Source organism: Electrona antarctica (assembly GCF_951216825.1).
Source record: "Electrona antarctica genome assembly, chromosome: 11".
In the NCBI taxonomy this organism is placed as follows: domain Eukaryota; kingdom Metazoa; phylum Chordata; class Actinopteri; order Myctophiformes; family Myctophidae; genus Electrona; species Electrona antarctica.
The window spans coordinates 25,185,670-25,200,017 of record NC_136792.1 but is presented as its reverse complement, the minus strand read 5'-3'; the positions used below and the strand labels follow the sequence as shown (position 1 = coordinate 25,200,017).

The window sequence follows — 14,348 nt, the reverse complement described above, 5'->3', positions numbered from 1 at the left end:
ATGGTTAGCTGCTAGCCCATACACTGGATACACATGTACCGGGCAATGATGAGACAGTAGTGGACAAAGTATTCACATTTCTTACTTAAGCAAAAGTAGCAAATGTAGAAATGCAAGTAAAAGTACCAGTATTACAAATGTACTCGTTTAAAGTAAAAAAATCACACCCGTGTGAACTGAGTGGTGTAAGGTCTTATATAGACTGATCAGCTGTGGTCTGACGTAATGTCTGACGTAATGAAATCACACCCGTGTGAACTGGGTGACCATAGCAACCATGCTCATTTTTTGAGCACAGACAGACAGACTAACAAAGCCAGTTGTAGGAGTGGTTTACACCACTCAAAAGTATATACTCGAGTATTACAAGAAGTAATGCACATTTTCACAGTGTGCACGTTCCAAATGTACAAAATACTTAAAATAGCAGATCTACAAGCTAGTAAGTGACGTGTTGCGAGCTTGTAGATCGGCTATTTTCAAATAGGCCTAGGTCTGAACTGAAGTGGTTAATGTATGTTTTACAAATTAACTAAAAAGTACAATATCTGCCTGATGCAATGGAGTAGAACTAAGTAAAATTACTTAGTTACTTTCCACCACTGCCCACTGGTAATTGACTACATATACCATTATTAGATCATCTGTCAGAACGGTATTTCTTAATTACAAGATCCCCTGCATTAGATTTTAGTACAAACATGGACATGATCATCATGTCATGATGCATGTAGTGTAAACGACATTCAGCTGCATGTGGATCTGTCACATAATGAATTTATGTGAATCGAGAGGTTTTTAAATTTGAAATGTTGGACACACGCTTTGATGTGCGTTACATGCTTTGATATGTAAGTGTATTATTATTTTTATTACATGCTATAGTTTGATACAATGAGGTGAGGTGCACCGCTCCGGTGGTGAGCTGACCACCGGAGCTGAAATAACGTTGAGCGGTGGTGAGTAAAAACAGAGAGAAGGGTTGGGGCGGTGGCGGTGGTTTGCTCTTCACCGTGGCTTGTGACGTCATGTTGTAGTTCGGTGGGCACCTCACCACCGAAAATCCAGACTATGTATGAGCCTTTAGCCTGATTATCAGACTCTAAAGCTTCCTGAAGCTTGAGATGCAGTCCACTCAGAGAGTGGGCGGGGTCTATGGGCTGGATCCAGGCTACAGTATGTCTCTCTTGTTGACTGTTCCTCTCCACTCCCTCGAGTAGGTGCTGCTAGTGCTATCTATCATGGATTGGCAATCCATGACATGCATGGATGTTCACTGTCTGTAAACACACCACTTTATAAAGCTGACGAGTGTCAATATAGCATATTTGTAAATGGTTAATTGTTGTGTGACGTGTTAAGTAGTATAGGTGTGTGTCGACACTGGATTGTTAAAAGCCAATGGGTGAGCTACTTTAAAGTAAATCTGGCCGCATTAAAAAAAAGCAAAGTTCTTTGTTTACCCAGGGTAAGTGGACTAAGCTCGAGATGCTTGTTTACAGCCACGCCCTGCTCATAGAACATTTCATGGTTGGGGTTCAATGCCTTGCTCAAGGGCACTTCAGCGTTGGTAATTTTAACGTGCCGGTCCGGGGATTCGAACTGGCGACCTTCCGGTATCAAGACCGCTCCGCAAACCGTTCGGCCACTGCTGCCTCTGCATGTCCTGCGTGCACGTCACTAGCGTACCGCCAGTGAGAAGGCATTCGCAGAAACGACGCCTATGTCAGCTCATATCAATTTGGGGGTCCTTGACATGAAAATGTGAACCAGCGCAGTATGAATATATGACACAATAGATTGAATACTGAAAGAGCAAACCACATTTTGGTCACATGTACCCCCAGACGAGAGTAGGTGAAGTAAATTGTAAATGCTACTGCTTCATGATCATCATCATCCTTTCTGTAGGAGATGCTGGAGGCCTTGAAGGCGCTTTCCATGTTCTTCACAGAGAACAGTCTGCGTACCAGAAGAAACCTCCGAGGCGACATAGAAAGACGGAGCCTATCCATCAACGAGGAGTTTGCACGGATATTCAAAGATGTTAAAGAGGTAACAAAATGCATGTGCACTCCATACAGGCTACAAGTTACAACTTCACCATTTGATCAATGGATGAGAGAGCAACAGCTATAAAAGAACAATATCACACACTGACTGGTGTCACGCTGTCAGCATGCGAAACGAGAGTCAAGTCAAAATGTATTTGTAATAGAGAGAACAATTCGGGCGTAACATGTTTCAACCAAACTGGTCTTCATCAGTAGCCTGGAAATCAAACACATGTGCCACAGGAAAAACAATATTTGTCTGGCAGCTCTGGCCACTTCATCAGGGCAAGTATGATTGAAGTCCATTGATTTTACGTCCTCTCCTCCGTTATTTTTTGAGTGCTCGGATTGTTATCCTGGTTCCTGTTGATCAAAGAAGCAACAAGCTGCGTTTACTTTTTTTATTTCCTTTAAGCACTTGGTAGATCTCTATTTCTCTCTGCAAAATGTTTTTTGGGTTTTACATGTATACACAGGCTTCATGTGCTTAATGGAAAATACAGTAAAAGAAGAAGAAAACAAAATTTCACTAGTGCCACAAATGTGAATCTCTAAGTATAGTGGAGAAGATGGCAGTCTCTCCATTGCTATCGTAACATGTTCAAACCTTTTCCCTAGGAGCTGGAAAGTGTACATGAGGATGTACAGGCCATGAGCACCTGCTGTGAGGAGATGACCAACAGGCTAAAGGTACAATCGGTCTTCTTTAACCATGATGATGTGTCAAACTACAGTACCAATAGACTTTGCTCTATCCAAATGAGACCAGATCGGTGATGTAAATGATACGCTGGAACAGGCGGAGAATGGATAGACTAGAGATTATAGGATATGCATATTATTGTCGCTGTCGAGTGGAAACCTCCTATATCCACATTCTAACGTGTAATTCGTAATGCCATACTTCAGCATTACACAAAAGTATCAACATTAGCAGATCTACAAGCTTTTTCTATTTTTGAATGTGAATCCTGAAAAGTAACAGATTTGGACATATGAGATTTCCACCCGACAGAGACAAAATGCATATGCTTCCTGTGATGATAATAGCCTATAATAAATGGATAATAATGGAGTATCTACAGTATGTCTGTAGAATGGTTTTGTCTCAATTTATTTTATTATTTCTTTTGATGCGTTTGTTTTCGTTTTGTTCCTGTTTGGCCTGGGAGGGAGGTGTTTTGTGTGTGTTCTGTGTAAGTGTTATCATGTTGTGTGTATATATTTTGTAAACCAAAATCTATAAACAAAGTTTGGGCAGAAAAAATAAATTAAAAAATCACAAATTCACAATCATACCATAAGTCCATAACAATATGTGTCACGTGTGGGCGTGAATTTTGTTTAAAACTTATACACATGGAGTGTTCATGGTTATCCGTGGTTAACCATATTGTTGTTAACTATTGTTAAGCATGTTAAACATTATTAACATTGCATCATAAGCCTTGAACACATAACAAGCCAGTTAAACAGTCATCTGTCTTCCGGACACTTTTTTTCCCCCCAGAGCAAAGCATTTTGAGCAAATAATTTTGAGCAAATAATTTTGTTTATTTTAAAAGGCAAAAACTAAAGTGATGAGTGATAATGATAACTGTAGAATATGATGCCGCCTTTCTCCTTTAATGTACCCCTTGCTTTGATGCGAATGTCATAGATTTCGTGGCGGCTACAGCTTTGGTTATGTTACATACTGTATGTTGGTTAAATCAACAAACCAAGTCAAATGGTTCAACTGTTACAACTAGTGGCCGAGGTGGAAAAAGCAGCGATGGTCCAATATTGGAACCAAGCAATTCTAGAACTAATTCATTTATTCAACATTCTACTTGAAAAAATAACAAGCGTGTAATACTGCTAGAGCAGCACAGTATTGTATAGGTTACATTTATTAAAAATATAATTTACATTAATTATATGGTATGAGGTATTTTGAATTTTCAATCAATCCAGTCCAAAACGAATATCCATTTATTTTATTTGTTCGGTTCACCGTGTATCTGCCAACATTCCTAATATTCAGTCCAGGCTGTAGACTTCTATATCAAATACTTACAAATACAATTATATATGTATTGTGGTCTTTTACAAACAATGCTAATAATCACATTAAATAATGCAGTGAATCTTTGTTTTTCAACAGGCTGCCAAAGACCAAACTCAAGACTTGATAGTAAAGACCAACAAGCTACAGGGGGAAAAGTGAGTTGATGTCATGCTTTACTGCAAAGTGTGCCTGTATTGTGTGAATGTATGATGTGTCTGCACATGCATTTGCTTGCATGCGCAAAGTTGAACCATGCATTAATATTACTGCTACAAGTGTGTGTGTGTGTGTGTGTGTGTGTGTGTGTGTGTGTGTGTGTGTGTGTGTGTGTGTGTGTGTGTGTGTGTGTGTGTGTGTGTGTGTGTGTGTGTGTGTGTGTGTGTGTGTGTGTGTGTGTGTGTGTGTGTGTAATATAGAGATGGAAAATAAAATCGATTCATAGATTAATCGCGATACGGACATGGGCAATTATGAATCGATTCACGAAATCTTTTTTGTATGTTGGTACGGAACTCTGCTTAATGTTTTTAGTATTTGTAGTGTAATAAAATATAGTAAATCTAAGAAAAAACAAAACAAACCCAACAACAACAACAACCACCACCACTTCTGGAACACATTGACAGCATTTCATTTTCAATGTGACCAGCATGTGACTAACTAGACTTTTGGTGTGTGAACACTGAATCACCTTGAACAGAAACTAGCTAGCATGTGCATTTTTAAGCATACATTTTTTATTTAAAGCATATTTGCTAGTGTAGCTCAGGTGTAGACGGCAGACTGGGTCTGGCCACGGTGAAAGCTTGTCTCCTTTGGTCCTGTACGGCGTATCATCAGGCACAATCAGGAGCGACTGGTCAGCCGTTCTCAGGGTTCTGGTTGGGATATATGGATTAATGAAATCAGACAAATATGGCCTCAAATAAATAAAAGCGTGGATGACTCAAGGTATGTAGGGGGCAGTAGGACTTTACCTTAGAAAAAACCTAAGTTGGAAAAAAACGATCTGCTTATCAAATGTTATATTGCTATCAAAAGTCACACCAAGGTTCTTAACTGAAGTGCGAATGTTGGCACTGATGGGACCAAGCGGGTGACAGTGAAGTGACAATGTAAGCCTTTTAATACAAAAAATAAAAATAATAATAATCAAAAGTAAGTAAACTATACTATAACAACTGCATGGTAAAACATTGGGCAAATCGTAAAATAATATAAGAAAGGGGCAAACATTTTGAAAATATCTGTGAGCTTATAGCTATTTTGGGGGGTCCCCAGTTCAAATTAGTCCATAAGTTTGGACTTGCCAAGCTATGAAGACACCGCTATAAGGAGGACTTTTTCGCTGTCACAGTTATAATTTATACACGTTAATAATCTCAGTTATGGTTTACTTATTACTTTGACTTGTCACTTTTCTCTTACACGTAGCTTATTGCAAGTCTCTTTTCTCTTACACGTAGCTTATTGCAAGTCTTGCATAAGAAATATGCAAGAAAAACTGTTTTCTAACTTTTCTCAAAAGTAAGAGATTTGAGGTGGAGCGCACATACAGTAGCTGGCTTGGAAGTCATTTTTTTGGATATGAAGCGTTAAATCATTCATGAGGATAATACATTATTGCTCTTGAAATAGCTTCTTTACTTAAGCAGGGCAGCAGTCAGCTTATGTATGTATGTATGTATGTATGTATGTATGTATGTATGTATGTATGTATGTATGTATGTATGTATGTATGTATGTATGTATGTATGTATGTATGTATGTATGTATGTATGTATGTATGTATGTATGTATCAAATGTCTGCTTCATTTAGATAGGGCAGGGCAGAAAGACATGCAAGAGAAGATGTGAATCCGATTCAAACTCGTACAGTATGTGGTCACTGGTTGAGCCACTAGGCAGCCCGTGGAAGCTTCTGACTGTCTATATTTCTGTACTCTTTTTTCATTCTCTAGTTTCAGCCTTGAGATCCATGTCTAAGTAGTGCATGCTTGTGCTGCGCTGCTTCACCGAAGCGAGGCAATTACAACTAAAGAGGGGAGCCAGTGGGTGTCATTTGGGTGTGAATGTATTGCTCCCACATAGAAAAAGTCCTGAGATGTGCAAATCCTATGCGTACCTATGCACTGCAATGGTCTTTCATGCATCTTACTTAAGTACTGTATAAGACCATTGTTCTGAACTCCTTGCTGGCCTACAGGTAGGATCAGATTCAGCCAAACGAGCATTCCCTCCTGAGTCCTCACTCCTGACTTATTCTACACCGTCTCTCTCTCCGCCTCTCTCATTAAGAACATACAAAGGAATGTGTGATGTGTGGCGCCCACTCGCCTTTGTAAATATCCACATGGAGCTGTGTGTGTCGATGCTGGCGTGACAAAAATGTTCACTAGTTTGAGTGGGGGGTTTGGTGTCAGATTCTCCTAGACTTTATGGCATGCCAGTCCCCAGTGTGTCCTCGTGAATTGAGGAGGGAGGAGGAAAGAAGAGCTGGTAGATTTCTGGCAAATGACACTGCTGACAACTGCGGCGTACTAGCAATTCCATGCTCCATTGGCACACGCTGATAATCCCCCTGGCGCAGGAAGGTGACCTCCAGAGAGAAGCACGCATGTTGAGGAAAGGAAGAATAGAGACGAGTCCTTAAACCCCTAGGTACTTAATTGGCCCCGGCGGGATCCCCCAAATCTCTTTGGCGAAAACAGCTGATCTACGAGCTCACAACGCATTGCAATGTGACACGTAGTGAGCTTGTAGATCTGATGTTGTCACCGAATGCTTGCCCCCAGAATATGGACAGTACGGTTTGGAAGATTCCTGCTGGGTAACAGCGAGCGAGCAGTGAATGTACTGTACGTGCACTATGTATTGCTAACTGTACCTGCTGGATGTTGATGTTTACGTTTATGACGGATTTACACAAGAACTCTTCTGGTTGCGTCCTCCTTTTCTTAAGCCCGACATAGCCAGTCCCGTCCCGTCAGTGTGACGTTTTCATCCACCGAGCCGTGACGACCCTCGGCCAGATGGGACCGGCATGCGCATGCCAGGGGTTTGACCTCGTCTTACCAATTTCGTCTCAGTAGAGCTGCCAAGGGAGAGGCTGCTGTGTGGTTGTCCTCAAACTGTCCTCATCATCCCTCCACCCTGCCACCAGTCAGCCGTCACGCCACGCCACTCGGCATTGCCTCTTGCGCCCATTTCAGGTCACACACTCGATGCTTTCCTGAAACGCAGCACTATTCCTCTCCCGTTGACACTAATTCAGACAGTTGCCGCATGAGCTCACATTAATGTGCTTGTATGGGCAGACAGAGCGCGAGAGAAGAGAGAGCGGATGTGCTAGGAGATTTTCCGGAGTTCTGATCGGATGCTGGTTCTAGGGTGTGTGTTTATCTAGCGGAGCAGGCCTGTCCCGAGCTGCTTGTGCTGTCTTTTCTAACAATGCACTCTAATGAAATGTAAAGGAACGAGGGATTTCAGCATGTGTGGTAAAGGGAGGGGGGGCACCCTATTGAAGACCTGGTGCTTGTCCACTGCTCTTTTGTGTTCAGTGACGTGTCCAGGCCGGCCACTGGTGAAAAGAGCTGTCATCAGGAGCGTTTTTAATAAGAGGCGTCCATTGTTGCAGGAAGCAACGTGACACTTCACACCTGTCCCCTTGCCGTGCGTTGACGTCTTATCGTGCCCAACGTGTTCAGACATGGTAGAGACAGATGTTTCTGTACACATCAGAGGTACTGTGTTGACGCAGCAGGTACCGTAGCGCAGCTGTTGCAGAGTGGCACAGCTGCACCTGTACAATGCGTATACAAGCTATCTACTGTACTTTGTATTTGCTAAATAAATAGGGGATAGGAAATGAATACAATCCCTGATCTGGTGTGCAAATAGAAAACATGTACTACAGGATAGTAACATTTGCAAGTAATGTAATTTGTATGAATAGCTGATTTTGCTCCCTTGGTGATAATCACTCTGATTACAGAAGAATTACGTTGGTTAAGTTCTGACAATCTTTCTCAGCTTGGAGTTGAGAATGAAACAACATTTCATACTTGTAGCTTTACTTTATTTTGCAAAAGCAAAAAATAAAAGCGTTACGAGTATGACTCCTCTGTTCTAAAGTTCAAGAGCGCCAAAAAGCCCCCCGACTGAATGATGGCGGGGCATCGGATCATGGTTGACAATTTGTGTAAAATGACACTTGAGTCTCATTAAGGCTCGACTGGCTGTTAATGAGGCCATGACTGTGAATACGCCTTTGTCTGTCTGATGTGATCAGTACCGACTGCACTCCATGATCACTGGCGCATGTCTAACTAAAGCGCTTTATGAAAGCCAAATTTCCTTGCGCGCCTTTGATATGGCCCCTAATGGATTTTAATGGATAATCGACCCGCACAGCTTTCAAGCTATGAAAGGTTAGGCCCATTTGGTTCGCTGGCCACAAAGAGCGCTTGTTCTTTCTTATGTTGCCGTCTGTGAACAGTAGATTGATAATATTAAGTTGATGAGATTCCGGAAGGAACAAAGTGTAGAGAAAGTAACTTGAGTAAAGCTTTGGTCTTGACCTCTTTGGAGATACTGCAGGCGCTAGGCCTTTTATAGATGTTCATTATACTTTAAGATATGATATTAAACTTTATTAGTCCCTGTGGGAATATTTGTTTGTTTCAGTATCCAATATACAAGCGGCAAGAAAGTGATGAGAAATCCAATAATGAATACAGTTCTGTAGGCGACACTTTAACAAGGTGCTCGATTCACTGCCATCCTTAGGTGCAAACAAAGAAACTATTTGTGGGATATCGATGTGTTTTTATCCATGTAATTTATTATTTTGCCTTTGATCTGACATTTTATATAGGTTGTATATCTTATCTGGAACATGAGTCCATGAAGATTGAATTGAAATGAAAACTGGTAGTTTGATTGACGACTCTGGAATAGGACTTCAACTAAGTACCTTTTCTTTTTTGGGGGGACAGTTATTCTATATCAGTTCAACATGAAAACATTTTTATAGATTATTTATAATAGACTAAATCAATTAGCCTGAGTAACTTAAAGTAAGCCTGACTTTATATTTCAACGCACAACAATACTGAAAATAGCCGATCTATGAGTGCACCGCAACTCGTGTGCTTGTAGATCTTCTATTTTACAACTCATAGTTAGCTACTCTTACTCCGGCGAGCCGCCCCGCGTCCGAAACGGTTGAGAAATGACAGTTACCTACCATGTGGGGGTCCCTGTACTGTACTGTACTGTACTGTACTGTACTGTACTGTACTGTACTGTACTGTACTGTACTGTACTGTACTGTACTGTACTGTACTGTACTGTACTGTACTGATACACCTGCAATCATCATATAGTTAATATGTATGTGTGTGTTAGACAAGTGACACTTGGTTTTGAAAACCAACCAAATGCAATTTCCGTGCTCAGACACAGCCAGCCACCCAGCCAGGCACACAAAGCTACTTAAGGAAGTGGTTGCACCACTTAAAAATGAGCGCATAACGTAATAACATATGTTGAAAAATAAATAAATCATATTTCCCTCCCCAAAATCAATAATTTTATAAAATTGATTATCATTAAATCCATTAGTTTGATTAACTGTAATGCAAACTAATACCAGTTTGTTTGACTAGTCCGTAAGTCTGTTGGGGAGTTCACGGTGTGCAATTCATTAGTACATGGCGGACACCGCTTGTTTTGTCACCCTAGCACATGCAAACACGCCCTGTTCTTTAAAACATTATGTAACTAACCTTTGCATGTCACGATATTTCCCCTGCTGCACGCTCTGCCCGCTAACTGAAATTGAGCATCGAGCGCTTTCCCGTCCGCTTACACAGCAGCCACAGAATATTTGGCATGCTTGGCTGTCAGAGTTTGACACAGGTCTATTTTCTGATGTGCTCTTAGCTCATTCTGGTATTCGGTAATTGCACCCTTGACGGGAGTTTATCATGCCCGGACAGTTCTGGAAAAAGACGTCCCACTCCTAGACCGCCCCAAAACTCCCTGTACGCCCCTTTTTTTTTCTCTCTCTCCCTGCATTTTTTGTGCAGGCGTGTGTGGCCTGTCTGGGAGGATTGGGATGATTTACACCCCGGAGAAGGAACAGGTCTGTCTGTCACTGTTATTCTAGTGCACTGGTTCTCAATGCGGGGTCCGTGGAAGAGTGTTCCACCGGTTCCCCACCTACATGATTGATGGTTAGGAACCAAATGGACCATTACGGGTCTGTAACTCTGAGAGAGCACAATTGGAACCGAATGGAACCTTATGTGTCAGAGTTAAATTAACTTTTAACAGTGTAGTTTAGGGTCCCAGATCGGCTTAATCAAGACAATACAATATAACAGCATGTTCAAGGTTCTTTTGATGATGATTGATGTTGATGAAAGATGATGATGATAATGATGTTGATGGATATAATGAAAAATAAGAAAATTATAAAAGTACCAGTAATGGCAGGTATGATGAAACCTCTTAAGGCAGGTTGGTTTAAAAACTCTTTAGCAGCAATGGGAAATGTTCTGAATAAGGAGGGGGGAGGAAAGTGTGCACAGAGAGGCATACATAATAATTATTTAAATGCATACATTTCATTTGTCTGTTTCACTTTAATGCATATCAAACTGGGGGTCCTTGAAATCAAAAAGAGTTAGAATCAGTGGTCTATCAGGCATTGCAACTTGGGAGATGGGAGAGGAACTTGTTACCTCTCCGAGCTGCCTGGCTCTCATACAAATATTGACATGGGGAAATCAGATGCCCTCTCCTGTGTTCCGGTTCAGCTCTCTTACATCTAAAAAAAGAAAAGAAAAACCTCCTTCCGTTTAGCCTCCTCCTGTATGGCTTTTATAACTCTTACTGGTAAACACTACCGCAGTTTTTCCACTCCCTTTATCTGATGGTTAGAACATTTCTCAGAGGGAGGGGGCGACAAGCCCCAGCCGCCAAGAAGAGGGTCTGTCTGTCTGTGTGTGCATGTCTGTCTGTCTTAAGTGCCATTCAGATTGAGCACTATGAAGATGAATATAACTATATCGTTCACCATTGTATTTTATTTATAGTTGGTATGAACTCTGCCATCCACTTGACTTTTTTAAAACTATATTTTTATAGTTCTAGTTATTGTGCTCAGTGAGAATGGCCCTTAAGTGTCCTGGGCTCATCTCACAAAACACATTTCTTGTGCACACTATCGGCAAGCCAAGAATATAAATCCTTGATATGTTTCCGCATTCTTTTTTTCATATCTCTGATCTACCTGAGCTCTGGGTAATTCCATCCCATTGGCTAAAATGCAAACGGGAAAGAAAGAAAGGGGGTATTGATATGTTCTGACAGGTTCCTGTCCTGTCGTAAAGTGGTGAAAAGTGATTCATTCACACGGGGCCATAGGGCAGCATGGGGGGCCCTCACATCAGTATGGGGCCCAGAATTCCTGGCAACATCCCCGCAGGGTCCTGGACAAAAAAAGAATATATATAATACAATCATGTACACACAATGTCACAGGGTGAACTGAGAGTAGAGTTTTTCCTACATAACATGTTTAGTGTTTATCCCACAGATCTGCTTTTATACGAGACGACAAATTCTCAAGGGGGTCCCACCAAGCGAAGCCCTGTTAACAGATTTACTGCCTTTTCGCCCTCCATTCAGTTTGGGCCCAATGTGGTACTAGTCCATGGTCAGATAATGTGAGGTTTCCTCCTATGCACAAAGAAAACGACAAAGATTTACCGATCTGGCACTGCCTTCACAGAGGACTGCGAGGAGTGGAGAGAATGCAGACGAAGGGGTGTGGGCAGGGTAGACGGGATAAAGGAAGGGAGACAGACAGCGGAGAGCCTGGCCGTTGTTCTGCTCCTATCCCGTGACAAGGTTCTCTGCTCGTCTGGGACGGTTACCATGGACGCTATTGTGTGTGGAGAAATTAATAGGCACACAGATAGGGATCTCAGTGTTTGTTATTGATAGTGTCGAGATCTGGACACGAACCTCGCCTGTATTATATGGTTCTCTTTCAGTACCTTCTTTTCTCTCTGCTGGTTTTGTTCTGTCTGCAAACAGTATCTTATTTACACTTCCCTCCCACTCCCCCTCCCTCCCCGATGATGAATGTTGTGTGACTTGCTTAGGGGTATCGCTGCCATCTAGTGGTAAACGTAAATCATTACATTTCATGCACAGAGACTGCCCACTCTGCTTATCCTTAGTCCTTCTATTAGTTTCACAGACATTATTAGGGCTAAAGTGCCACTATTTTCTGAGCGATTATTCTATCACTAAGAATTATATTGATCTATTACTTCACAAGTTCACCAATTTAGACATAAATATATATATATATATATTTGCCTAATGACATGTCCAAACTAGGGATAAACTATTAATTGAATATTTTATTAAATAGTCGGTTATCAAATTATTTAGATCGATTAAGTCTGTTAGTACGATTAATTGTTGCACCCCTAAAAATAAAGGAGGAATGGACCACCCACTCTCCTGAAATAAATCATCACAAAGTACATGGAATGAATTAATCGGATCCTATAAATAAAGTGTGACTTGAAACCACAGACCAGTGTGAGGGACTTTGTCCTGTAGCATATTTTCTCCTCTTTGCCAGTGGTGGAAAAATTACTCACATTTATTTTTTATTAAATAAAAGTGTCAATACTCCAATGTAGAAATACTCTCAAAGAGAAATGTCCCCCCGGGACCCAAACTAGTTCAAATCAAAAGCCCTCATTTTACACCAGCTTGTAGATTGGCTATCTTCACTACTACTTTATGGAATTTCTTTTGATTTTGCTTTGATTTCTTCATGTATGTATACAGTATTTGTCTTTGACTTTGATAGTCTTGCTTATTGTTGTTAATTGTTGTCATAGTGTCTTGATTATTGAACATTTCTAGTTTACAAAAAGGACATGAAACAGTGAAAGTAAACAGATTGTAAATATAATAATTGTGTATAATAGTAATCTTGAATTTGTTTTTAATTCATGTGTTTCAATGTTTTTTTAAATGCTAATAATGGGCTAATTAAAAACAAATAAAGGGACCCATAAAAATGTGTCCGCAACCCACAAATGGGTCCCGACCCAGTGTTTGGGAACACCAGTGTCAGATTGTACCATATATTTTTTTCCTCTTCGCCCTATAGCCACCGCCTGGAGGTCAGGTCGCAGGTGGCCCAGGCCTTCCTGGCCAAGTTCCAGCTGTCCAGTGAGGAGATGGCCACACTACGCAGGACTCGGGACGCACCCGTGACCGAGGTATGGGCCTGTCACAATTATTACATAATAGCCCAATTGCAATTATTTGAGATAATCGCAATTATTTTTGCATAATCGTCAGTCGTTTCCATGTTGAAAACATTTTCAAAAATAGCAGAAATAGCAGATCTACATGTCACAAAGTGAACTATTTCCGCTATTTTGTAAATTTTTTGTAAAGAAAAAAATATTAAAGTATTACATGAGTCATTGATTTCTTTGTATAGTTTAAGTTATTTGTCAAATCTGCCCTATGCAATTTGTGATTACGGAAGCCTAAAAGGCAAACAGAAATACAAATTGTAATGTTCCAATGTTCAATGCAATCACAATCTTAGGTGTGACTAAATTTGTAACCTTGACAGCCTTACCGAGGTATGGCACATAGATCAACTATGAAATTGCTGCCGTTAGGCAGCAAATACTTGATCATACTACACACAAGTGTCAAAAAAGAACATATTTTAAAGCAAGTAACAGTTTTGGACATATGTAAGGTGATCTGGAAATGACTATAATCAAACACATAACAGGTGTATGTGGCCAAGTTATGTTGGATTTAGCCATATTTTAAACTTCAGCGTATGATTGTGTCGTGCAGCGAAAATGACTGCTCTAGAGCAGGGGTTCTCAACCTTTTTGGCTGGGGACCCCCGGAAATGCTTTGGCCATGTCTCGTGATGTGTGCAATGTATGGCGCTCCACAGGATTTCTTCAAAGCGCTCAGCCGAGTCAAACACATCCACGAGGACATCAAGGTTCTTCTACGGACCAACCAGCAAACAGCAGGGTGAGAGAAACAGAATGTTACACTAGGCTTACACCAAAGTATCAGACATTGATAGCTAGTAGCAATTAAGCTATAACAAAAAGCTTTGCTTTTTTTGACCAATTGTGCTCATAGCTTATGCACATTATGACTT

General features: G+C 40.9%; 1 protein-coding gene across 2 annotated transcripts in view; it reads left to right on the top strand.

The window, feature by feature from the left end:
• cog6 (component of oligomeric golgi complex 6) overlaps positions 1–14,348 on the top strand; it is a 59,344-nt gene that overhangs the window by 259 nt on the left and 44,737 nt on the right. For both annotated transcript variants that reach the window (XR_013791083.1, XM_079513579.1), the window contains exons 2-6: positions 1,912–2,055; positions 2,673–2,744; positions 4,201–4,259; positions 13,314–13,425; positions 14,133–14,215. Coding sequence is in view for 1 of the 2 variants with exons in the window: in XM_079513579.1 (XP_079369705.1) it covers positions 1,912–2,055; positions 2,673–2,744; positions 4,201–4,259; positions 13,314–13,425; positions 14,133–14,215 (470 nt within the window). In the remaining variant the exon portion in view is untranslated. The remainder of the gene's footprint in view (positions 1–1,911; positions 2,056–2,672; positions 2,745–4,200; positions 4,260–13,313; positions 13,426–14,132; positions 14,216–14,348) is intronic.